At 43.6% G+C, this 26,562-nt stretch overlaps 2 protein-coding genes across 3 annotated transcripts in view; one reads left to right on the forward strand and one right to left on the reverse strand.

Moving 5' to 3' along the window:
* Window positions 1-1,405: 1,405 nt before the first annotated feature.
* SAYSD1 (SAYSVFN motif domain containing 1) lies at window positions 1,406-3,884 on the forward strand. Its single transcript, XM_063328691.1, has 2 exons — window positions 1,406-1,583; window positions 1,671-3,884. Exons 1-2 carry the CDS (start codon window positions 1,416-1,418, stop codon window positions 1,962-1,964), a joined length of 462 nt encoding a protein of 153 aa, XP_063184761.1. The 5' UTR covers window positions 1,406-1,415; the 3' UTR covers window positions 1,965-3,884.
* A 179-nt stretch (window positions 3,885-4,063) lies between these two features.
* The window catches only part of GLP1R (glucagon like peptide 1 receptor), an 87,849-nt gene continuing 65,350 nt past the window's right edge, over window positions 4,064-26,562 (reverse strand). For both annotated transcript variants that reach the window (XM_063328689.1, XM_063328690.1), the window contains exons 8-13: window positions 19,073-19,133; window positions 14,853-14,922; window positions 14,034-14,122; window positions 11,482-11,620; window positions 10,537-10,578; window positions 4,064-7,021 (exon numbers count right to left, since the gene is read on the reverse strand). In XM_063328689.1, the coding sequence (XP_063184759.1) occupies window positions 6,854-7,021; window positions 10,537-10,578; window positions 11,482-11,620; window positions 14,034-14,122; window positions 14,853-14,922; window positions 19,073-19,133 (569 nt within the window). In that variant the 3' untranslated portion in view covers window positions 4,064-6,853. The remainder of the gene's footprint in view (window positions 7,022-10,536; window positions 10,579-11,481; window positions 11,621-14,033; window positions 14,123-14,852; window positions 14,923-19,072; window positions 19,134-26,562) is intronic.

Raw genomic sequence — 26,562 nt, forward strand, 5'->3', positions numbered from 1 at the left:
TGATGTCCAAGCGGCGACCAGTGATGAGTGGCGTTCCTCAGGGGTCAGTACTTGGAACAGTGCTGTTTGACATCCTTGTTGGCAATATGGACAGTGGCATTGAGTGCACCCTCACCGAGTTTGCCGATGACACCAAGCTGTGTGGCGCAGTCAACACACTGGAGGGAAGGGATGTCATCCAGAGGGACCTGGACAGGGTTAAGAGGTGGACCCTTGCAAACCTCATGAAATTCAACAAGGCCAAGTGCAAGCTGCAAGAGAGAGCAGCTCTGAGGAGAAGAACTTGGGGGTCTTGGCGAATGAGAAGCTCAACATGAGCCGGCAACTTGTGCTTGCAGCCCAGAAAGCCAACTGCGTCCTGAGCCGCATCAAAAGAAGTGTGGCCAGCAGGTTGAGGGAGGTGATTCTCACCCTCTACTCCACTGTGGTGAGACCCCACCTGAAATACTGCATCCAGCTCTGTGGCCCCCAACATAAGAATGACATGGACCTGTTGGAGCGGGTTCAGAGGAGGGCCATGAGGATCAGAGGGCTGGAGCACCTACGCTATGAAGACAGGGTGCGAGAGTTGGGGTTGTTCAACCTGGAGAAGACTCTGGAAAGACCTAAAAGCAGCCTTCCAGTGCCTACGGGGAAGATGGGGAGGGACTCTTTCTTAGGGAATGTAGCAACAGGATGAGGGGCAATGGTTTTAAACTGAAAGAGGGTAGATTTAGGTGAGATATTAGGAAGAAGTTCTTTACAATGAGGGTGGTGAGACACTGGAACAGGTTGCCCAGAGAGGTGGTGGAGGCCCCATCCCTGGAGACATTCAAGGCCAGGCTGGATGAGGCTCTGAGCAACCTGATCTAGTTGAAGATGTCCCTGCTTACTGTGGGGGGGTTGGACTACATGACCTTTAAAGGTCCCTTCCAACCCAACACCCGGAAATTGTGCTAGTCACCCCAGCTGCTAACGTCTCATTCACCTTCTCCAGGTTTTGGTCACCCCATGCTTTATTCTCTCCCTCTACTTTTCTTTTTGGTGTCGACATTAGTCATTAAGGTTTAAATAGGGAAAAAAAACAACAAAACAACAAAAGAAAACAAAAGAGAGAGGCCTCTGGTGATTTAGAGCTTTTCTCCACAGCTAAACAGCAGGCACAGCTACCAGTTCAGAGGAGAAAAGGCAGGGCCAGCAGGTTGCCTGTGGCTCCCTGCGGGGGGACCCAAGCCCCTGGGAGCCCCCCTCGGTTGGGGCAGAGGCGGCTCGCCACCCGCGCCGCTCCGGTTGCCACCTCAGCCCCGCCGCGCCCCCACCCCGCGTCCGGCCCGCAGGGCGGCGCGCGCGCCGCCCGGCAACGGCTGCCCCGGCCCTGCCCTCAGAGGCGCGGCGCGGCGCGGCCCCCGCCCCGCCGCCCTTGCGCAGGCGCGGAAATGTCGGCCGCCGTAGAGCGGCGGCTGGCACTCTTCCGCGCCGCCCGCCGCATCCCCGCCGTCTCGCCGCGCCCCGCCGAGTCTCCAGGAAAGGCCGCGGCTCCGGAGACCGCCGAGGGAGAGCGGGCCGCGGGCCCGGCAGCGGGCCCGGCCTCCGGCAGCGCCGAGGTGAGCGCCGAGGTGGGGGAGGCGGGTCGGGGGGTGTGTGGCGGCCGGTCGGTGCCTGAACGCCACGTCTCGCTGCTGCTTCCACAGGCCCGTCCCGGCGGGGCGGCGGCGGCTCCGGTGTGGGCGCGCCCGCTGCTGCTGAAGGTGCTGTTGTGGGCCGTGCTGCTGGCCCTGTTCGCGGAGCTGGAGCTGGGGCTGCCCTACTTCGTCCTCTCCCTGCTGTACTGGATGTACGCCGGCACCCGCGGCCCCGCCGAGCGGCGGCGGGGCGAGCTGAGCGCCTACTCTGTCTTCAACCCCGGCTGCGCCGCCATCGCCGGGACGCTGACGGCCGAGCAGCTGGAGCGGGAGCTGTATTACCGGCCCGCCGCGGGGAGGTAGCGACCGGCCCGGCGGGGGCGGCCCCCGCCACCTCCTCCGCTCCTCCGCCCCACGGACCCGAGGAGGGACTGAGGGAGGAGGAGGAAGAGAAGGGGGTTATTTCTATGCAAAACGCCACTTGCGCCTTACTCCTGGCCCGGTTTCCCCGGGCACGGTCCAGTCCCGAATAAAGCTGTAGCAAAGCGAGTGCTGTGGTATCCTTTCCTGGGGGGCCGGGCAGCAAAGCCACGGCAGCTGGGCAATAAACCCACGGGCAGCTGTTTTCACTGCTCTTGCAGCAGCACCGAAAGGCACACAGCCTTTCCACAGATGTAGCTGTCGACTTGTCAGCTGTTGAATTTCAGCCCCTGCTGGCCTTTGTCACTGGTAAGAGGAAGGCCGGTGTTTGACAACACCTTTAGTAGAATAGCCAGCTGCTTTTCCTCTCATCACTGGCTAGCATCCTTTTTCTGAAGAAAAGACATAAAGAGCTATCTGCATTCCTGAAATAGAATCATAGCATGGTTCAGGTTGGAAGGGACCTTAAAGATCACCTAGTTCCAACCCCCTGCCATGGGCAGGGACACCTCCCACTAGATCAGGTTGCTCAAAGCCCCATCCAGCCTGGTCTCGAAAGAGGCTGCTGCTGCTGTTTGCACTTGTGTGTTTCATCTAACACAGACCTCTGATTTCGGTGGAAGTTCCCCGTTCACTTCTTATTCCATCTTTTATAGTTTGCAGTGCGAGCAGAAGATATTTATTATTATTCCTGGCAGGTAATAGATGGTTTTCTTTAATCATAATTTTGAAAAAAATTAGGGTGAGTGTGCAGCAGACGTGGAAATACAAGAGGCCTTCAGGCAGAAGGGGATTTGCCCTGTCATTGGATTCAGTCCTTTTAGCACAGCACAGCTGATGACGCTACTCGCCATCATCCCACAGACTGTCAGGTGTACTTCTTGTGTGATCCACTGGTATTTTTAATATATATATCATTGCATTAAAACAAATTATTAAGTCATAGTGAAGAACAGCTGGCAGAGCTTATGCCTATGAAGACTGAGCTGAGACGAAAAGTCACACATTGATCTTTCAAATCCTGTTTCATTATGCCTTTTCTAATTTAAGTTCCACGCTGTTCAGACTTGACTTAACCACATGTTCCATCGTTGGTTGGGGAAACAAAAAGTGTCCTTTGGACTAGAAAGAGAATAGTAGATTAAAGCACAAATAATATGTTTAATACTGCTAAGCATCTCCCAGTAGCTCTCCACAGTGCTTTTTTAGCTTCTATTATTGGTCTCTTGTGTAAACTCCAAATGCTATTTAAAGAGTTTTTGGATTTGCACATATTCCACCGTCCTCTGGTAAAAACCTGTCAGAGTTCTCACTATTCTTACTGATTTCTTCTGACTCACTCACACAAACGCTGCATTGGTTTTGCTTAACATAGCCTCTGCAGGTTCAAAGGCCTTTTTGTAGTAGGCATAGAGTTGCAAATATAAAGCTTTGTTTCTTGGGAGAACTATGAACTGCAAGTCTTTCCATTCTTAGAAAGTTTTCTTCTAATTACAGAATAAGAAGTAGTCAGGTCATACTTAAAGTAAATAGACCAGTAAGTGGCAGAACTTTGTGAGTGAAACTTTATTCACAAGGATAAAAATAAACATAACTGTAACGTTTATGGGGAGTTGACAATCTGACATCTTGTACAGTTAGATTCTTTGGGTGTTCTTTAAAACAAGGAAATACATGCAAATAAATATTAAATATAAGGGAACATCCATGAAATTACAAAACTTTATAGCAGCAATGCTGGAAATGAAGTTTTCAGTTGTTACATTATGTCCGTGTGAATTTATAGACTCTTCTAGTTAATGCTTCATGAAACAATTTACCACAATGAGTAAGCATGACGTTGAAAGGCACAAGACATAAAAAAAAAATAAAAAAAATCACACAGTTCATCTGTTCCAGTGCTTTGTGTTGCTTTCCTTGTTTCATGCTACTCAAATAAATGCACACTATAAATTCAACAAAGACTTGTAAAAGGTTTTACTGAACTAGAAAAAGTATGATGGAGAAATTGGTGTTTAGGCCTTGCTGAAAGTATTTCTCAAAATACACAATTACTGTAATTCTGCTTTGGAGGCAATTACTTTCACTGAGTTGTTCCCTCAGCACTTAGTGGGGATTTACAAAGGTTTGAAGGAGTGAGAGCTTAATCAGTGAGGGAAAAAAAAATTCCACCACACCCCTCTGCTTCGCTAAGATCTCACTTTGTCATCTTATTTTTCTCTTGGATTCTAACAAGGCAGAAGTTACAAAGGTGAGTTTGACATCTGCTGCTGCAGCTATTCTCATGGGCCCAAAGCCCTCAGTTCTTAAGCGACTAGGAGGGGCAAAAAAAAGCTTATCAAACTGTTGCATGACTCTTGTGACAGCAACTAAGTATGGGTTTATTACTACACACGTAAATACCCTTTGTTCCTATGTCTGTCCTCTTTCACTTGTTAGGTATACTTTCTTCAGCATAATAGTGAGTTAAAGCACCTCTGTAACTTCCTATTGTCATAGCAAAACTATCACCTTGCTAACACCTGCACAAGTAGCAGAAACTTTTTTTTTCCCCCCACAGGTTTGCACACAACTAAGCAGGGCCCTGAAAAACTAGCTAGCACCCACTCTTGAATGCTCACGAGCAAAATTATTCCCTCCAGCGTGCATTATCGTAGAGCTGTAAATTTCATCTGTCATCATGCTGCCTGTTCACCTACCAGCGACTAACTTTATCATTTTTTTTCCTATTCAAAACACTTAAGGGTAGATGTTAAGTAGAAGCATCAAGCGTACTCTCTACATACAGGAAGCTAGTGAACTGAATTGCAGGACAGGAGTTAACATACGCACGTAGTAGTCAGGTATTGTATTGGTGGTCACGCAACACAGAAGCTAGTTATTAAATTTACAGAAGAACCTGAGGTGCTTCATTGCAAGGTCAACTCTGCAATCAGTGTTGGCCTGCGTAGAAGCCAGCACGCTAAACATACGTAAGCCAGCCTGAGAACTGTGGTGGATTTCTACAAACATGTCAGACTTTCCCCCTGGAGCTCAATTACAAGCATTATGTCAGAAGAAGGTAACCCATCCTCTGTAATTCAATTTTTACCTGATGACTGTAAAACTAATCCACCCTGTTGGCAATTTGGATTCTAATACAATGATTAAATAACGCCATGCAAAGCAATCTAGCTTCAGGCAGGAAAGATCCTGAATTACATCCCAGAATATCCAGTCCACTTTCTTAGCAATGGGGGATGTGAATGCAAGTGCAAAGAGAGACTTGGAAATAGTTTGGATTTTTTTTTTCTTCTTTTTTTCTCTCTGCTGAGTAGTCTAACTGCTACGCCATGGAAGTTACTTATTACAAGGCGGCTATGGACAGGGATATTCTCAGAGCTAGTCTTTAGCACCTTGTCTCTTTCTTGTCAAGGGAGGCCAAATAACAGCCAAGTAAAGCTATGTAAAGCTTGTTATTAAGTGATGCAATGGATCACGCCCTGCTTGTAAAGGTACCTCTCTTTTTTCCTTCCCCAGCAACTCTTGTAAACATCAGGGAGGGTAACAGATAATCAGCAGTGTAGACGCGCGCACTGCAAGAGCCCTGGCAGTTTTAAACAGAGAAAAAGGCCGTTGAGTTTAGGATAGCGTGGGGTTTTTTTTTATTTGGTTGTTTTTCTGGGGGTGGATTTTTTGAATCCCACTGAGGGCGGACGGGCTGTGGAGGAGGAGGAGGAGGAGGAGGAGGAGGAGGAGGAGGAGGGCAGCCCGGCTCAGGCAGGGCGGGGGCCGGGAGCTGTCCGCCGTGCTGAACCCGCATCCTGCCGGAAAGGCGCCTTCCCGCCACCCTGAGCGCAGCTGCGTCCGCAGGCACCCCTCGTCTGCAGAAAGAGAAACCAAAAGCGAGCCCACACCGCGAACCACCGCATCTTCTCCAAAGAGGTGGAGGCTGGTAAAGGCCAGCTGTGGCCGCAAGCTGACTTCTGTGCGTTTACCCCCCACAAGAAGCAGAGCACAGCTTAGAAAGAAAGTGTCCTCTTGAGGCGCGTGTCATTACCCTGTCCCTGTTAACACCCGTGTGCCAGAGGCAGAGTACCACATAACAACAGGAGGGCTGTGCATTCAGGGGATATTTCCATCCATACCAAAAGAGATAATGCACACCTATTAATAACAGAAGAGGCCCCTACCAGATACTGGTTTTGGTTTATTTTTTTTTTCAAGTGAAGCTTAAAAAGAGCATACAGAATTGTGTGCCACGCTCCCTGCTGTATTGATAGACCTTCAGGATGCTGTTCTTCACCTACCCAGAAAACAGGTAAGCACATTTTCAACTTTAGCTTTAGGAAGCTCTTACCACAAAACTGATTTTTTCCTAAAACACAAGTTGTGTCCCACTAAGTTCTCTGTTTCTAAAACTAGTGATAGCACCTTGCCTTATCCCCATAAAAGTCTAGATGTATTTTTTGGCAATAATCATATTCTGTATCCTTGTAATTTAATCAGTTGATCACTCAGCTCGCCCACTCAACAGTAATAAGCCATTGACCCTGTGGTTTCAGACTGGATCAATGCTATGCCTAAGTTTTGGACACCTGGAGGCCTTGTGTGCAAACAGGAAGAAATTCTTAACTTACTTTAGATGTGATAAATTTTTCCTCTGATGTGTTGATTACATTAGCAGATTGCTTTCCCTAGAAACCTTTGTCCAACAGCCTGCAGGCAATGAGCAGCATATGCTTAAGTTTCTTGCTGGAGATGGCATACTTAAGCCACTTGCTTGGGTATTTAAGGGTTTTCAGGTATATTATACAGTCCATTGTTCTCAGTCTGATTCACCTGCAGAAATCTTAGCTGAACGTGGCCTGACAAGTGGCAGCATAGACACTACTGCCTACCGTGCCTCCACTACTGATGCTATTGGCTGGACACTTTAGAGGTTTCATACTACTGTCTCTCTGGACATACAAATGTTCCAATCTCCAGCGCTCCCAGCTTTTCCGAAACTCCATCTGAACCTAAGAGAAGCAAAGAAGGAAACAAAAGGAATGAACGTAGAACTAATCAGATCTTTAAATGACTCCACTAGAAAAGAGCAAGGAAAAATAAAGATACCAAACTACTGAGAAAAGCTGGCAACGCTCTAAACCTGCAATAATATTGCTTAAAATCGTCCAGTTATCTCCTTAGTCCATTGTAGGGTATTCTATATTGAAAATAATGACAGCATTCACTTTTACTTGTAGAAATAAAACCCTTCTATGCACCAGGAAATCTTATCTTCATTATTTTATTCTAAATTGTACTCAGCTGCAATACTGAATGTACTGTATGCCCTACCAGTACTAACAGTTAAGCTGATTTTGCTTATCAGCCATGAAATGACTAAAAAGACTGGCTTCCTGCTCAGTACGGACCCCACAGGTATTCCTAAGAGTTCCAATTTTAACTTCTGGTTTGATTTAAACAGCATTATGTCTTGGATTAGTTTTGTTCTTTGAATATTTACTTTTTTTTTTTAATTCCATATAAAAATTAAGATTTGTTCAGAATTGAAAAACCAGCAATTAAGCATGTTAAAGACTGTACTTTCCCCCCTCTTTTTAAATAACGATTGCAATATCTTGTTCCAGATATTAGCTTTTTTTAAGTTCGGAAGTTTATCCAGGGTCTTGTAATTGCTGCACAATCAAGAACAGAATTTAGATCTTCCTGTTCCACAGGCAGAGTTCTTACCACTTGACCAAAGTAAGAACCTCCATTAGCTTTTAACACATGAGGCAGAGGACAAAATTGAACCTTTTTTACTCTATTTAGAAAAAGGTATGAGTGCAACTATAGTAATCAATCACGGTCATTATGCTGTGTACTTCAGCCTGGAAGTAAATTCACTATAGGTGGGTCACTCAAGTGAGCCTTCTCTGGAGGCTCTTTTTGTTTCCCTTCAGGGTCTGGTACTGACCATCAAGAGACGAAATAGGTTGATGGCAGTTCCAGTGCAGGTCTGTCATCATACCCACGCTGCTGAAACCTTCATACTCAGAGAGACTTCCTAAGGAACCAGCTGCTGTATGTCTGTCTTGTCTGCTTGTTCATTGTGAAATAGTGAATCTGGGAGGCAGCCTTAAAAAAGGAGCAAAGCCTTACAGAACCATTTGTCTTCCCTTGGTGGTTACATCTAGCAGTGCTTGTCAGCTCTGGGCAACAGCCATCACACTGAATACTGTCCTGGTGGGAACCAGCTGCATCTCTGCATTTCTGACAACGGAATCTGTCCCTCTGGTGTCACTACCAAATGGGACATAAAGAAAAGATGCTAAGATAGAAGCTTGTATTTTACAGTGATAACCGTGGGTCATTGTGCCAAAAGCTGCACAAAGACACCAGAAAAAGACAGTGTGACTTGAATGGCTTGGCATAGAATGAGTGAGAACAGCCCGATAAAGACAGAAAAGGAAACTGAAATACAGGGACCATACTGTCTGCAGGAGAAGAATTGACCGTATTACCACCCCAGCACTTGGTACTTTTTGTGGGCATGGAAAACAGCTAGTTTAATAGGCAGCACTGGGAAAAAGCAGTTTTAGACATTAACAGGCAGATCCTGAAAGAAAGCATGAACATATTTAATGACAGAATAAGTCAATGAGCAACAGAAATGGGTATCTTAAAACCAGTCAAAGGGAGGAAATGAGTCTTCAATCCGGCTGGACATGACAGGTTGTATCCTAGAGCTATGATACAAATAGCCTGCAAGATTGAGATGAAGCGAATGGGAAGACCTGAACAAAAGACTATCAGAGATGATGTCTTAGGAATGGATCTGAATGACAGAATATTATTTTTCTCTCCAGAGGTTAGGAAAAGGGTAAAGAACAGCTCTGCTGTCTGCATTGAACTGAGTTTTTGCCTAGATGCCCAGTGACAAGTGGCATTCCTCAGGGGTCAGTACTGGGACTGGCGCTGTTTAACATCTTTGTTGGCGACGTGGACAGCAGGATTGAGTGCACCCTCAGCAAGTTTGCTGACGACACCAACCTGTGTGGCGCGGTCAACACACTGGAGGGAAGGGATGACTTCTGCTTTAAAAGACTCTCTCCTGACTGCCGGACTCCTGAATTTTTTTAATTACTGCCCAGTCTTCCTTTTTTCAAGGAAGGAGGCAACAAGGAGAAGCAAGGCTACAAAGAATGAAACCTGAATCACCTTAAACTAATTCTGGTGGAAATAATGGAAACTATTCTGGTGGAATATTTCTTATAGAAAGCAACACTAACAGAAAGACTGATCATATCAAGCCCAGCTTATTTTTCAGAGAACATTGGTGATAACAGACAATCTGATAAGACCCTGCCATTTGCATCCGAGCAACATCAGAGAAAATTCAGAATCCTTCAGGTGAAATATAACTGAAATATGAACATATTTCAGACCTGTAAAACTGTACAAGGGATTTAAAACTTGTACAAGGGATTTAAAATTCTCTAATTCATGCCTGAGCGAAGCCTGCTGCTACCCACCTCTGACTTTCGTAAGCAGTACAATTAACACGTTTGCTTAAACAAAATCTTACCCACAAGCTACAAAAGTGAACAGTCTCCTGCAGGGCTTAATTCAGGATGCCTGCTGCTTTTCTGTTGACTCCAGCCTGGCCATAATAACACAAGTAGAACATTTTTCCATTGATTCCAATTGCTTGATGAGGCCTATCTCTCCATAGGTGATCTTGAATTACTATGTCATATTTAAAAGTAGATTTAGCACGATTGTAAAACACATTGTTGTGCACTAAGCTTAATAATGTGATGCCAAATTAGTTTGCTTCCCTTGCAAACCTGGTTGCTGAATGAATGAACAATAACAATCACTTAGAAGGTAATATGAGAGATTCCTGCAATACAGAAACAGAACAATACTCTTTCCCCCAACAGGGCTGAGATTCAGCAGAAGCCATAGAAGGTGCTACTTGCAGTCAGTTAACTCAAAGCCCTGGCTACATTTCTTCTGGGCCTGTGGGAGACACCTCACCACTCCATGAAGTTCAGTTTGAATGAGAACGCGACGAAGTCTTCAAATAGCTGGGCCACAGGAAAACCAAACGAATCCAAACTATACAGGCATTAGCCAAGAGGACTCTCCAACCTCACCAGCCAGCTGAGCTGAGTTCTCAGAATAAAATGGGCTCTGCTCCCACATTCACCCAAACAAGCAAATAAGAAGCACTGTGAGATAAATTAAGAACAGCAGCTATAATTCTTAATAAAAGAAAAGCTCCAGCAGTGCAAACTATACAACTGAGAGCAAGACAACTTGCATGATTTCACATCCACAAATAGTGGCTCTAAATTATACTGCCTGAATTTCCTCCAACAACATTTGTCTGAGGAGTTATCCTGTGCAGCTGTACAGAGGAGGGTCTGTAAAAAAGAGAAGTCCTGAACAAGGACAATTTAGTGGTTCAAGACCATTTTCAATTTCCTTTTCCTATAGTGGATGTTGATAAGGCAAATTGGAATGCTAGTGTCTTTCTTACCTCATTATTGATGAAACAGTAGAGAATTGCAACCATCAGCCCCTGAAATCAACAAAAACCAGAAGAGCAGTGAGCAGAGCAGAGCAATTCCCCTGCTTTGCCAAACAAACGTGCAAAGGGCTAGCAGCTCCACACTGGCGTGGTCCCATGGTGAGAGAAAAACCAAGATGGAGACAAATGGAGGCAATCTGTGGTCCCCAACAGCTCTGAGGGCAGAGGAGAGGTTTGACCAAACTATGTCTCAAAGCACACAATCTTAGGGAAAAGAAATTATTGGTTTTTTCAACCTGTTATTTTTTCTAAGGATTCCTTTCCCCTTACCTGGTTTCTAGTTACGAACACTTCATAAGTGAACAATTCACAGTGATCTTAAACAGAGCTCTGTTCTTGATAAATAGGGAATGAGTGGGTGAGCAGAGAAACTGGAATAATGATTCCCTTACACAAGGGGACTCTTTTGAAATGGCCTTACCTAAGGCAACAGCTAAATAAAAATCACAGTAAACTTAATCCTTCCTCACATGCGGTTACAGCCGTAGAGCTACCTCTCACAGCACAGATTTTTCCAAGGAGTATTAAAAACACTAGAGAAAGCACAAAATTTGCTTTCAGCGATGCCGTTATACAATTACAGGAAATCACAGGCAATTTCATTATTGGCTTGAGGTGTCCCATAGGAAGTAGCTATTAATACATGGATAGGAATACCAGTTTATTACCGTAAATTTAAGACATTGAAAATAAGAGTATGTGACACTAACATCTAAGTTGGCTATTAAAAATTAGTCCTCATACTTTCCCTTCCACTGCCATAATCCTGTAATATCCAGTGCTAAATTAAGACATATAAAGAACAGGGAACATGCAATGAAAGAGAGAGAAAGCAGGTCCCCAAACAGCAGTTAAAAAAATATCTTATCCACATGGGCACAGTGTGAGCGCTACCTGGAAAGAAGCAAAGGAGAGTTCAGTAAAAAGCTTCACAAAGCGCAGCATCCCTCTGGCATGCTCATCAGTAATAAAGGCAAAGATGACCTCATGGGTCCCCAGCAGCGGGATCAGAGTCAACGTAGACTTGGCCAGCCTAAGATCACAAAGAAAGAAAAAAAAAAAACAACAATGCCACTGAGTAGATCATTGTTGATCCCAACGGTCACTTCTGCATTCTGCTTCTGACGCACTGTCAACTTTAGTATGCCACTCCACCAGTTTATGTCGCAGGTTCTCCTGCAGAGGCGGTACAAAAAAGAAAAAAAACAAATCCTCAAAATAACATTAGTAGGTTTCAATATGTTTTAACTGCCCCTGCCAATCCACTGCAGACCACTTCCTGCTGGGAGCAAAGCTCTGCATTCAGCTGCTGGCTGCATTTCGCCTGGAAAATCTTCTTCCAAACTCAGGAGCAGGTCATGTGCTTTCTTGAACCTGAGAGGTCTTCTTGTTTATCCTCTTCCCCACCTGTAAGTGGGAAAGATGACCAAAACCTACCTTGTTGATGGCCTGAAAAAAAATAATCTATCAATGACTGGAGTCTTTCAAAAATACCTTGGCAAAGGGAGGAGTACTTGCTATTCCTTCCCACCTCTGTGGTGTGTTAAACCTTCAAAACGTTATAACTAACCGTAACTGCAGAACACTTTGTAAAAGCAGTTAAACTGTCTTAAAGTGAGCGATGACTGGATGATTTAAACAGCAAGTTCAAAGACACAGCTAGCAAAGGAAAAAAGACAAACCAACCTGAAATAAAACATTTTTCACCAGTGAGAGAGCAATGCTGAGGGATGCAACCACAGGAAAACATTCACAAGAATGGTCCTTAACTCTCTTTTGATAGACATACACGCCAGCCACCCAACAGGATAATGAAAGATGCCTGAGTCTCACGTGGGAGTTTATAGGGCTATCGTAGGCCACAGAACCTATCAAACATCTCACAACAACCTGTCTTGAGACAATTCAGTAGATACAAAAATCACTCAATCAGCAGGGCTGCCAGTACTTAGTAGATCTTGCGCGCTCTAGGGCTGCTGGCTGCTATTCTGAATCATGTAACCATTCAGGTTGGAAGGGACCTCTGGAAGTCTCTGGTCCAACTCCAGTTCACAGCAGGTTACTCAGGGCTGTGTCCAGCCAAGTTCTGAATATCTCCAAGGTCCTCCACAGCCCTCTGGGCCTCTCTTCCAGCGTCAGACCACTCTCACTGTGATTTTATTTTTTTTCCACCTCTGACACGCAATTGGAATTTCTCTTGCTACAACTTATGACCTCTGCCCCTTGTCCCTTCATTGTGCATCTCTGAAAAGACTCCAGATCCATCTTCTGTATAACCACCATTAGGTAACTGAAGACTGCAATTAACTCCTTGCTTAGTCTTCTGTTCTCCAGACTGAATAAACCCAGTTTTCAACACCTCCTTCTATGTCACCTGGTCCAGCCCCTGAACTAGCTTGGTGCAACACTGATGCAAGTCCCATGGGGTTGGAGGGGCAGGACACGATGTCTTTCTTGTACTGGGGAGCCTCAACCTGGACACCAGAAGCAGTGTCAAAGGCGCTGAATGGAGGGGATCAGTCACTTTCCTTGACCTTCTGGCTATGCTCTTGCTAGTGCAGCCCAGTATGCTGTCACAAGGGCACACTGCTGAGTCATGTTCAACCTGTTGTCCTGCAGCATCTCTGGGTCTTCTGTAAAGTTGCTTTCTACTCAGTCAGTGCCCATCCTGCAGCAGTGAAGTACTCAACTTCAAACTAGCTAAGTCAACCATCAGTAGCAGTCTGGCTACCACAGCACGGAGGCTCCCCACTGTTTAATTTACCCTATTGCTAACTTGTTATTTCTACATTATTTTTCAGTCTGTGGTACAGACATATTCTCCAAGATGAAGAAATGAAAGATGTGACCATGAATCTTAGCAAGGTGATTAAATAACAGGAATAATACACACAAAGACAGGATGAAGCCTGAAAAAAAAAAAAAAAAAAAAAAAAGAACACTTCTGTGATAGATCTGAATCTCTCTTGAAACATCATATGCATTCGAGATTGAAAGTTTGTCCTAGTAACAACTGGGAAGAAGAACAAGGAGCAATACTCAAAATGATCTCCATCTTGATCTTCATTGAAATTAAAGCTTTTATTTCTATCACTCACATGATTTTTTCAAATTATGTGAAGTACCTGCATATGCTACAAGTGTTTAAAAATTACCTGCTTAATTAACATTCATCCAGTATTATGGAAGACTGTGAAGAGATGAATTCAGAGATCAAACCTTTTGTTTATCTATAATGCAGGTATAACACCTACCCTGGCTTCACCAGAAAGCCTCTCTGGGGACTGATTGTCCAAGCAGTCATAGCAATGTGTGACACCACACCTGTGCATTACTCAAGGCCTGTGATCTTTAATTGCCTTTGCCAATCCACTCCTTTTCATGTACATCCTTGTCTACTTACATTTTGAGAGGCACAGAAAGTGTCGGACCACTAAATGACATACCTGCATTTTATGTCAGTTTTGCACATCAAATTAGCCTGTAGTTTGGAGATGATGATGCATATAACTCTGATAAAGATCAGGAAATTTACCTGGAAAAATGAAAGATGGATTTATGTCATCATAAAGAAATACACATGCATAAGTGTTCAAAAAAGCTGGTTCGTGTATGCACACGTAGGTCCCTGTGCATCCTGCTGCTCTGCAGCTGCAGAGCTTGCCACGGAATTCAACTCCTTAATACGGAATTGTGCTCTAAATACATCCTCTGGGAATGCACAAGTCACCTTTGAAAGTGCAGGCAGTTCACTAAACAAAGTAGGGGAGCTTACCTACACCTCTGGGGCGTGAGACACAGTAAAGGCGCGGGCTGTCCCACTTGCCTTCTCTGGAGGTCTAAGACTGCCACCGTATTGTGGCTGCAGAACATGGAATTTCTCCACAATACCACACAATTTGCTGCTCTTCAGTAGCCCAGTACCTGCAATATTATCTTCTGCCTCCCTGTACTACCTTGTCACAGCCTTCCCCGCACTGGGGAGTTAACTGGATTGCTGCGGCACGCTGTGTTGTTATCATGTACTACCACTGCAGCAGCATGTGGCCAAATTAAACACACAAAACGCCAGTCGGGAATTCCAGTGACAGAAACCAATTTGGTTTCATAAAAATCACGTTTCTGAGTGAAAATGTCAATACCCTCAAAGGTTATTAGCCTTTGGACATACACAACAGCCATGTGCACATCTGCTCTCTGTACTGGACCGTGGTGTCCTGTTCCCATGGCAATCTGCCAGCTTGCTGCACGCGCCCCATACTTACCCCAATGGCGATGAGAATGGGCAGTCTGATGATCAGCCAGTAATTCATGTTATAGTTTCTGGTCCAGCAACTAGGCAGACGGCAAAAAGAGGGAGACAAGAAGAAAAAGTTTCAGTACATTACTAAAATCTCCCGCTTTTCGTTCTGTCAGAGCAGTGCAGATGGAAAACAATATTGAGGACTAGATACCAGGAAAGCACATCATGCTGACATGGAAACAAATGCATTTGCTTCTTAGAAACACTGAACGCTTTGTACTATTGCAGCTATCATAATCCAACTGGATACTACTCGGCTGCCCTTCTTGCCCACTAATGGCTAGCTCTCCTCCACAATTTGCTATGAATTATCATCAGTTAATTGTGAAGATTTAGTCCACTAAAACCAAGGTCAAATTTGTCATGCGGCTGAAAGGAGAAGGGGGGAAGCTGAGTCAGACCTTTCCTGTGTGGTTCCTATCCTCCTCTCTCTGCATTATTTTTTATTACTCTTCACTCTCCAATGCCAGGTCATCTTACTATTTAACTGTTTGTTAGTTCCTTATCCCATTACTTACTTTTCTCGTATCAATATTTAGATCAGTCATCTATTTTATTTGTTCTTATTTTCAAAATGGACCTACTAATTTCAACCAGGAGAAAGCAACTAAGGCAGCAAATTCCAGTTCCTTCAGTGTATATGGACAGGTTTCAGGCCCAAAGGGAGTTTTAAGTTATAAACAAGTAAAAATCAAACAGGAGCAATAGTTCCCAACTTTTGTTGGCCAGCTGAGCCCTCTGCCAACTAAATAACATGCTGCAGGCAATATAGTACATCATTGTCCCCGTAAGTCTCACTTTAGCTTTTTAAATTCCTATGTCCTTGAGCAATATTGGAGAACAATCACAAGAGAAGTGATGCCTGAAAGCTACAGTTTGGGATCACTGGTTCAAAGTGAACTTTACACTGTGGGGTTTGTACCTCTAGTTCTTTTGGGTCCCACCCTGGCCTCAGCCAGCCACCCCGACTGTAGGATACACGTGTGTGTGTACAATGGCCCAAGTGTTGGGGCAGCGGTCACATGCCACTTCACTTGTTGCTGCAGTGATAGCATTCTTAATATTTCTATGAAATAACTTTGTTAGCCTCCTGCCATATTGCTCAGCATTACTCAAAAGCAACAGTCAGCAGGAAAGCCAGCAGGTTTCTGAGCTACGCAGCCTGTGAAACAAACTATGAGGGCGCACTACAGAAAACATAGGTTCCTTCACAAAACAAGTTTCCCTTTCTCTCCAAATCTCACCTGCCAAAACATATATGTGCTCAGTTTTCCTTAAGGTTTCTTAACCGGACTGTGAAACTTCAGCTTGGGTGATGTTGGTGGAGAGTAAACCGCTCCCAACCTTGTAATGGGACAGTCAGCTCGAGAGATACGAGCAAACCATGGAGCAAGCGGTAGGGATCCATGCCCCAACTGCACATCCAGAGGCGCTCACATACTGGAGAGTAACGTGAAGCAGCTTAGCTGTGGCAATTCCATATGCCCTTGCAGGTAATTTCATATTCCCTTGAAGGGCTCAGGATTTTATTTTTCCTTTCAATTTCAGTTTAATGCATATAACAAGCATATTATTGCAACCAGCAGCTCCACAACCTACAATTCAATTGCATCTTAGATACTGGAGAAACAAGGTGTACAGATTGTGTGCAGTCAGCGGACCTGAGCTGGAATCTGAGTAACAGAAGAACTTAATTGGTACGCATGACTGGGAGCCTTTAAAAATAATTTTATTTGAACCTCTCAAGACTGGTGGGATAATAGGCATGCCTGGAAGTGGAGTTCTAATTTTCTGACTAGCTGCAGTGGAAGCAGAGGCAATTTTTAGAAGTTCCTGATAATGACAGAGGCTGAGAAATGATTCTTTATATTAACTCTGCTACATCTCTGTGTGTATTAATTTGCTTCCTGTGGCACTGAGCAGTTTTAGCTACTTTTAAATTTATACAAATATGTGCAATAAAACTGCCATTACAGCCCAACTGAAGTGTCACAGCTATTAAAGTGTCCAGAAAATAAAATTGATAGATCTGTATGATTTCTTGTCCATTGGTCCTTTCTGGGATTGCCACACTGATAAATACACCAACATCTATGGTGTTTGGGGTCTATCCCAGCACTTTGCGCAGCATCTCTCAGAAGATGCTCGGCAACTCATATCCTCAGAGCTGTGAATAGAGACTTGGTCCAGTGAAACAAATGCTACTGGGAAATTTCTGCTTTTGCTTACCAATCTAAAAATGAAAACACTGAAATTTTACCTTGAAGAGGTACAGCTGAACAGCTCCATTTTTAAAAAAGATTGTAAGCTGGCTGCCTTGTTCCCATAATTAATTGTAGATAGAAACAAAGATGTATAAGCATCAGCTCTTTAGGCACAGTCTAATAACTAAGCAGCACAGCTTGCCTTTAATTGTATTTGTGATGTAGACAAAGTCTTTTTCAATAGCTCACTTTTTAAAACAGCGATTGCTTTCTAAAGGAGTTTACACTTGAACATGTAAGGAAAGGAGGCAGCAGTCTGCGAGTAAGTCTTGCAGGCTTTGGTCCTTCATTCAAAGCTCTGTGTTCACAGGGCTGCCTCAGATTCCCAGCCACGAGCACATTTACCTCCAGTTATTCCTCGTAGCCGGGGAAGTAGTTAAGTCACAAATGAAATTTATAGCCTGCTGCACATCCATGGTGACAGCGCTATGGCAAACAGCATGAAAGATATCCCTGCCTGCTCCAGCAAATGCCCGCCCAAGGCACAGAAATCTTGCCTTTCAGAGAAGCTGCTGCACGTGGTTATTTATTGCTGTATTTTACAAATATTTATACAAGATTTAGAAAATTCAATAAGGTGCAAAATTGCCCCTTTTAAGGTCTGCTGAAGGCAGTGAGTGACAGTTTTCCTTAATAGAAAACATAAATCAGCTCTGAGCACCGCATAATGTAGAAGGCTCAGCATGAGCACTTTGAATACATTTTCTACATCAATGGGAAGATATGCCCATGGAATGACGCCTGTTCAGTGGCCGCATGTTCTCTACACCTATTCTGATAAATTCAACAAAACTCGCAATACATCAGTACGGCCACAATCTTCCTACAGAATTTTATCAAGTCAACCTCGAAAAGGAGTCAGAAAATCCTAACATTGCTTAAGCCAGAAAAGGTAGCTTTGACTGACCTGGTTCAGAACAATGGAAGACACTTAAAAAAAAAATAAAATAAAATAAAAAAAAGCAAGCCAGTTCTTAGTACTCATGAATACCAGAAAAAAATGCCTGGGTGTGTCTCTGACTACACTCGATTTTCATATTGCAGCATCTCTCCAGCAAGGATTGTGTCAGGGGGGCTGGGGCACGGAGGGGGGTGTGAGGAAAAAAAAAAAGGACCCTCTACAAAAGCACTGGCTGGGCTGTTTGGAAATTAAGAGGAAGACCCAATAAATGGTACATTTACAATAAAAAGGAAATAGCATAAAGTTATTTATTTCATCACAAAGAAAGCTACCCAAATATTTCCAGGCAGTCACCGTCACAAAGAGGAAGCCACTTTCCTCCCTTTTGTTTCTAAAAAACCCCCCTATTAGCTACAAAAGCATATGCAATTTTTCAGAACAGCTACGGTAAAAGCAGACAAAAAGTATTTTGTGTTTTGCAGCAGTTTTGTATGTGGTATATTTCACTTCAGCAAGACTAACGCAAGCAGACAGAGAATGCGCCTTTATTACAAGAAGATCTAAACAATGGAAGCTTGAACAAGAGCAGGCAACCACATCTCTGCTGCTAGGCATAAGCTAACCGCTACAAATCGCAGGCAGAATCCCGTGGGAGGATCTTGCCTTCCTCTGAAGCACAACTCAAAAGGCTACCGCCAAAGGCACAGTATCAGGAGTGGTCTTGGTTGGGTATGATGACTTCTACTGTTGATACTCTAGCTACAGAAAAACAAAACATACCTTTCCTTGACCTGCAAAAGGATAGATTCATTCAGACATGCAGAAAATTCTGATCAGAAAGAAACACGTGCCCCTTTCTGAAATGTTATGCAAGACCTTCAGACAAAACAGAAGCAATTACGTGAGGTTTCCGCACACTGCCAAAGCAAACCGCATTGAACAGAAAGCAAACAGTGACCTGCCGGTGCACACAGACAGCACAAATGAGATAGCTAGAAAAATCAGAACTAAACCAACCCCTCATCTTCATAAAGGTACTTGACAGTTCCCCAGAGGATAACAAACAGCATTGGCACACCTGGGAAGAGAGGAGACAAGGTTGACACTGACATTAAGAGACAGGGAAAAGCAGAGAAAAGGACAAACCCCTCCCCTCCCCACCCCCCCCCCATAATGATGAGCAACATAATTAACTGATGGCAGCTCCTACCCAGCGCAGCTGGCTGTCAATGGTGGGAGGAGGAATCTAACCTGCACGTAACTAATACACAAAACTCATTTTGCCTGGGCCCCTGCCTGACCCCTAACAGGCATGAAAAACAAACAACAACAGACCATCACTCCCATACTCGACATATACCAGCTTTTCCATGGAAAGTTTCACCGAAGGGCCAAGAGAATGAAGTTCCTGGAAGCTCTGCTAGCCTCTATATTTGCGCTAGAGAGGAGCGTAGCGTGCTCTGACCCGAACCTTGGCATCCACATTTCTGCCTGTGGGTCAGCCACGCTGTATGCAGGCAGCACCAAGCTCAGGCTTGTCTTCTGGCGCCAGGGCTGGAGCACACTCAGCCCCACGTAGCCCCCATGGCAAAGGGGAGCTGTAGCAAGTGTGCTCAGGCCTCCCCTGCAGAGAAGTCCCAGTTTTGGGCTGCGGTATTGGCATGGATCTGAGTGGCTGCAGCAAAGACATCAGATGCAGCTGGTCTTGGGAAGAAGCCTGGTCCTACGCTTACCCGACAGTGCATGTGCTACGGCTGAGTCAGTTTATCTGGGGTGTAAAGGGAAGAGAGAAAAGTCAAATAAGCTGGCAGTTGTCACTTGCTTTACAACGTCAAAGGCTCTCAAATTATTTTCTTTCATTTATGAAATGCCTAGGTCTTGAAAAAGAATTTTAAAGTCCATCTACCAAGCAATACTGAGTATGGGGAATGCCAAAAAAGCCCACAAGGAAGGAAAGCAGGTTGAGACTCAGTGAACAGGATGAGGAATTTCTACCTAAGGATGGATCAAGATGGGCTAATTCCTCTGTGTACCTCCTTGGACTGTGACAGATGCTGTCTGTACATTGTATAGGTAGGGTAACATTTAATGTGCTTTGTTATTGCATTCTTAAGAACCAATATGGTCAGGGACCATAAGAACATCAGCGCGCAGCAGTAAGCACTGCACAGGGCAAATAAATACACAGTTCCTGACAGCACAAGCCACAGGGAAACTGGTGATCTCTTGCAGTCTGGAAATCTACAAGCAGTATCTGTAGTGGCTATTATCAAGAAAATCCTTCTCTCTCGTTGTACTGTATTCTTTCTCTACTACCAGAACAGCTGAATACTACAGACACAAAAACCCAACTATTCTCCTTAATCAGTTAAAAAAAAAAAGGGGGGGGGGAATTAAGAGCAGGAAGAAAAAAATACCAATAATTAGAATAATAGCAAAGATAATGAATTGAGTAGAGCTTATTGGGGCAAGCGGTTAAACATGTTCCATGGATATACCTGATACTGAGAGTACACAGTATTTCGGGAGCAAAGTTACTGAGAACTCTGTGCTGCTTTGATAATGGCATAAGAGATTAAGAACAGGGTCACTGCAAATCACTGCCAAACACAAATGAGCCTTTGATTCACAGAAACTAATTATAGTTTGAATTATTCCTTTCTTGACTTTACTGAGAACTAAGACATCTTAATGTGAAACTTACAGGATAAGACACGAACACTGAGAGCACAAAGGCTGTATGTCAGTGGAAGTAACCGACGTATTGAGCGGTAACGATAATGATTTGTGGATATCTCCATCTTCTGGATACAGCAGAAATCTCTCCATATTTAATCGCATTACTTGACATATGAATTGAGAATCTGTTATTAATATTATATTTCAAAAAAGCCTAGCTAGAGAGAGGCTGGTATTGTTGAACTGCATCAGTATCCTGCTATGCAAATATTATACAAATGAATAGGCAGCATGTACAAGGTGACTTGTTCAACATCCTCCGCCCGTTCCCACTTGTGATGCAGGCCTCTGGTGCCTTGGTGTTGCAACACCGTCAGTCATATCATTTTCCATGCTAGGAAGGCACATTTTAATGTGAGACGCCCAGACTTAACAGTGCAATACATACACATAAGCTTTGAACATCAGTGCAAATTCTGCACGGATACCATCTGACAACTACCGAATTCACAAAGTCTTGTCCTAAAAAATCGGTAGCTCTGACAACTGTCTGGAACACACTCTCAGCAGATGGGAATGCATCCAGTTTTCCAAAGCCCTAGTCAAGATCTAAAGAGGAGACTGCCCCAAGAACACTCCCTAATCCACCTCAAGTCTGTAGAAGTTGGTGACAACAGCAAAAGAGCAAGTCTCTTGCAAAGATCACTGAGGCTCTCTATAGATTAATTTACAATCTTGATACCTAATTAACCTGCATTAATTGGCACAAATGCAAATATTCTGGTTACTTCACTCAGTCAAGAGAAATTTGTCTGGCTTAAGCAGGCAGTGGAAGCAAACTGTATACAGCTCCTTGAATAAACTCTACAAATGACTATCACTTATTAACAGAAGCAGCGTTGTATTCCAGTCCTGGGCTCACAACATGCAGCTCTTTTGGTGCATTTGAGTTTCAGTCACACACCTCTTCCTCTTGCTGCCGCTATTCAAAAAGAATCAGATAACTGAATAAAAAAAAAAACAAACCACCTGCACCCGCTTATAGGACGGACTTATTTGACTTATTTAAGATATAGGCTGAACTCTTTCTGATTTTGCTTTATGTCATACAGAAAGCTCCGAGACTGATTTTTTCGCAGATGAACTGAGCACAGAAAGGTCTCTGAATTCTGGAAATGGTAACGTCGACTCTTGTCTGCACTGCATCACTGCTGAAGATGCCAGAAACTGCAACAGCCTGCTCATAAGAGCCTCTGCCATGTTAATTCTTGCAGGCTGATAAGTGACTAAAAATCTTTGAACACTACATGACGATTATGAAGTCTGTCAAGTGTACTAGGAAATAAGCATGCCGACAGCTCAGCTAAAAAAAGTTCAACTTCAAACAACAGGGGACAGGGCATCTGAATTATAGGCTGCAATAATAACGTGTATTATAGACGATGAGAAAGTAATGGAACTATCAAATCAACATCTTAACACCCCACTGCATAAATAAGCAGCACAACCTTCTTATTTTCACTCTAGCTTAAATATTCTGCACCTGGCCAGGTGTCTGCATAGTAAGAAAAAAATCAGTTGGAAAACCAGACATTATCCATAACGATAATAGGATGAGGTAGGTAAGAGAAGAAAGCTGTGAGAAATTCTGCACAGGAACCACCATTTGGTTGACATTTTCACAATGCTCCACTGTCCCTAGTGAGCAGAGAGAAGAGCAATTCGCGTTGCTGCTAGTGGAAGCTACCATGTCCTGGTAACACCAGGCAGAAATCACTCTCTCCATTTAATGGGTCTGAGGTATTTTGGAATAGACCAGAAAAGCTCAGGGTTGTTCTGGAGTCCACTAAGTAGCAGTTACTATGAAAGGTGTCACCAGGTGGTGCTGTTCCATACCGCCTTTCCTTATTTTCCCTTACCTCGATGTTCAAGCAAGTTTTCATTCTTACAGACACACGATATTTCTAGCTTTGCATCGTACGCAAAAGCAATTTCAGGGGAGAAAGATGTATGTGGAGCAAGAGAGGCTCCTCTCATCCTTACCTGCTGATTAGAGATTCTTCCTGAAGTAAATTGGTCTCTCTAGGACCAGAGCACTGCCATCCTGCCGAGACCCTTAAATAAGGGCATATTCCGAATACAGCATTTTAGGACTGTTGAGTTTGTGTATAAGCTCCTATTTCAGATGTAACCTGACATCACTGATTTCCACATGGTAAGAAGTTCAACCTCCGAGATAACTGGGCAGGACAAACCAGAAGGACACTACTGCCGTCGGAAGAACTCCGATCCTCCCCTTTCTCTCAGAAACCATCCAGGAGTCTGACTTGATCAACTGCCTGACATATAAATGCAAGAAATACGTGATGAGGAACTGAAAGAAGTGGTAAATAAATCTGACTAGAGGTAGAAAGAGTAAAAGCACTGAAGACGTGAGAAGAAAAGATGAAATACTTTTCTTTCTAAAAAAGAAAAAGCACAAAAGAGTTGAATCCACAAGACAAACAGTGAAGAGAATTAAGAGAAACACCTGACAGGTGTGTTTCCTACCAGGATCAGTCTGGACACAAAAACAATTTTCACATTCTTGTCTGAAACACAGTTTTCATTTGAAAACAGACAAGAACTGGTTAGTGCAATGAATGCATCTCCTGTTGCCACAGAATTCACATGGGGCTTCAGAAGGAAGGTTTCTTACTGACTCTGTTCCCGTCAGACCTTCTTGGCAATCAGGATGGAGATTGACACCCTAGCTAGGCTTCCTGCCTTTAATAGCTTCATTCCCTCAAAAAATTCTTCCTTAGAACAAGTTTGGATTGCCAAGGGTTGGAAGGAGGGGAATTATTTACTTTTTATGGCAGTTTCCCTGCTGCAAGTGCAGCTGGGTGTAAAATTGCCATAGGAGCTCGGAGAATGTTTAGCTTTTTATTAACATTTTCTTCTTAGCCTTTAGTGCTGAAAATTGTCTCCTCCTGTCATTCTTCCTGCCTGGATGTCGCGCACAGTCACTGCGGGATGTTGCTGTTACTCCCCCATTCCTCCCTCCTTCCCCCTTCTGAATGCAAACAGGTCCTTCTTCCACTAAAAGCTGCTCAAAGACGCATGCAGCCGTGTGGTGTTACAATATAAACTGCTCTTCTCCGGAGACTGCTTTGTACGGCACTGACACAGCTGCCTGAAATCAGCATCAAGCTCAGCGACTCGTCACTTGGGCTCAGACACGATGAGCAGCGAGTTGGTGTCCCAACACCAGCAACACTTTTTTTTTTTTTTTTTCTCCCTCTCCAAGTGATAACGACTATCTGAATCAACATCCTGTTTAGCTGCTGTTGTGCTGACCTCCAGACTGAAGGGAACAACTCATCTACCTGCTCTGCCATTAGCCTATTAAGAATTTTGTTTGTTGAAGCTGTTAGTGTCTCTGCTTTTTTTTTTTCCCCCCACCCCATCAGCTTTGAAAACGGCGTTAACCATTGTTTCTGCAGTAAGATACGTGAACTCAGGGTTGACACAAATGTTTCAAAGTCTGCTTTTACAAAGAAAAAGAAGACATAAGCGAGGCATTTTCCCCATTAAACGAAATAGGAAAAATTTAACACTGCCATCTCAAAGCCTAGCATGGCGTGAAATCTTGGCAAAGAAGTAGCCATTATGGGCATAAAGTTACCTTACAAGTAATCAGGAAGGTTTATAGAATCCTATCAATATACATGATGTCGATATAAAAAACTCCCTGTTTGTAAAACTACATTAGTTTCCTGAGGTCTATCAAGATTTTATAACTTTTCTAGCTTTTGCAAAGTACAATAACACGAGATAAACAGATTTTTCCCCTTATGAAACACTTCAACAGCAAAGAATAATTACTCTTTTGAACTGATACTAAATGGAGTATGTCTAATAACATTAAGAATTGACCTGAAATTATGATATAGCAAAAACGTATTTGAGAAATATTTACTAATTTCACTTCACACTCTTCACTGGTTTGCTAACTGTTCCCAGGAAGACACAGACTAAGCATGGCATCTTTTAAATGCTTCTACTTGAAAAGCGGGTTTACCCTTTCCATGTTTTGAATTGATAAATTGTTTCAAAGAGCGGGACTCTCTCAGCTCAAATGAGAACCTACTGCGGTCTCTCTGAAGCCTCGGCATTATGCTGAGGCTGTCACACTGCTCACTGCATGCTGAGCATCGCATACAGCAGAAACGCAGCTGGTGAGGGACCTGAGCAACCAAAAACATGGAATCCCCAGTGAATAAGCAAGAAAGAGTGGAAAACAAAATAATCTTCATCTCTTTCCACTTGTTAGAGATGAAACTGTTATCTGGTATAACTAATCTGGGAGCACTGAAATAGCAGATGCTTCTGCATTTGACAATGGAGAATCCCTGGCAAGGCTTGCGCATGCAGCCATGGCTGGAATAGCAAGAAACTGCACAGATGAGGATTGAATGGCATGGGAAGAGCTCTTCTAGAAAGCTTGGATGAAACCCACGTATCCAGTGTGAACTTCTGGCACTGACACTCTTTTCTGCAAATTCATCCAGAAATTCAACATATGGTAGCAAAACTTCCATTGTGAAGAAAGAACAAAAAAAATTAGCATCTTCTGTCTCTGCCTTGTGCTTTTGCAACAGACAAACTGTAACTAAAAGTGATTCAGATCAAAACCATCCCAACCCTTACTTACAAAACGACAATATCCTCAGGATTTGGCTAGATATAATTTTGCTCTAATTTCTTTTCCATTTCTTCTCATGACCTCAGTCAGCGCTTCAGGATACCTCCCCCATCCTTTTTTTTTTTTTTTAATTGAGGGTATGGCTATTCATAAAATATGATTAAAACATACGTAGTTCAAATGTTATACAAGATGCTGTTGCTTTTGCTGCATGTCCTATATAAAACTATAATGGACGATACCGAACTTTTTAACTAAAACTCTCCAGAAGGAAACTGCTATTACTTTTATTTATTTATTCCCAACAATATGCTGAAAAGCCTTTGCTCCTCATATATCACTCTTCAGTAGAATTGGGTAATTCACAGCAAGCCATTTATACGCATTTCACCAGTGAACTAATTTGCTAGAATATTCACAGTTGGCAAATCCATAGAGAGAGGACAGTCAAAGCAATTTAAATGTTCAAACTAGTATCTGTGAAAGTACTTGTAGTATTTACTAGGATTTACTTTCAGCTTTTCAAAAGTCACCTGATTTCCACCAAAAGGGGAGGGGGAAGAAGAGAAAGTAAGAGAATGCAATAAAAGCACACAAGAGATCACTCCAAAAATAAGATTAATCCTGAACAGTAATACATTTTCAGTCTGACTTGACAGTGAAAGAGTCAAAGTTTTAGCATATCTACAAGAAGGCAACTCTGGTTCAACCAGCTGATTTCAAGGCATTGCAGTCCTTAATCTCAAGCACACAAATCATAGAATCATAGAATGTGTTGGGTTGGAAGGGGCCTTTAAAGGTCATGTAATCCAAACCCCCTGCAGTAAGCAGGGACATCTTCAACTAGATCAGGTTGCTCAGAGCCTCATCCAGCCTGGCCTTGAATGTCTCCAGGGATGGGGCCTCCATCACCTCTCTGGGCAACCTGTTCTAGTGTCCCACCACCCTCATCGTAAAGAACTTCATCCTAATGTCTAACCTAAACCTACCCTGCTCTAGTGTAAAACCATTGCCCCTCATCCTATTGCTACATTCCCTAATAAAGAGTCCCTCCACAGCTTTCTTGTAGGTCCCCTTCAGATACTGGAAGGGGCTATAAAGTCTCCCTGGAGCCTCTTCTTCTCCAGGATGAACAACTTCA

Source organism: Chroicocephalus ridibundus, chromosome 3, assembly GCF_963924245.1.
Source record: "Chroicocephalus ridibundus chromosome 3, bChrRid1.1, whole genome shotgun sequence".
Lineage (NCBI taxonomy): Eukaryota > Metazoa > Chordata > Aves > Charadriiformes > Laridae > Chroicocephalus > Chroicocephalus ridibundus.

Bases quoted from the DNA above. Each gene is read 5' to 3' on its own strand.
- SAYSD1 (XM_063328691.1), top strand. From the start codon at position 1,416: ATGTCGGCCGCCGTAGAGCGGCGGCTGGCACTCTTCCGCGCCGCCCGC. The intron at 1,584-1,670 runs GTGAGCGCCGAG...CTGCTTCCACAG, and splicing joins CGGCCTCCGGCAGCGCCGAG to GCCCGTCCCGGCGGGGCGGC.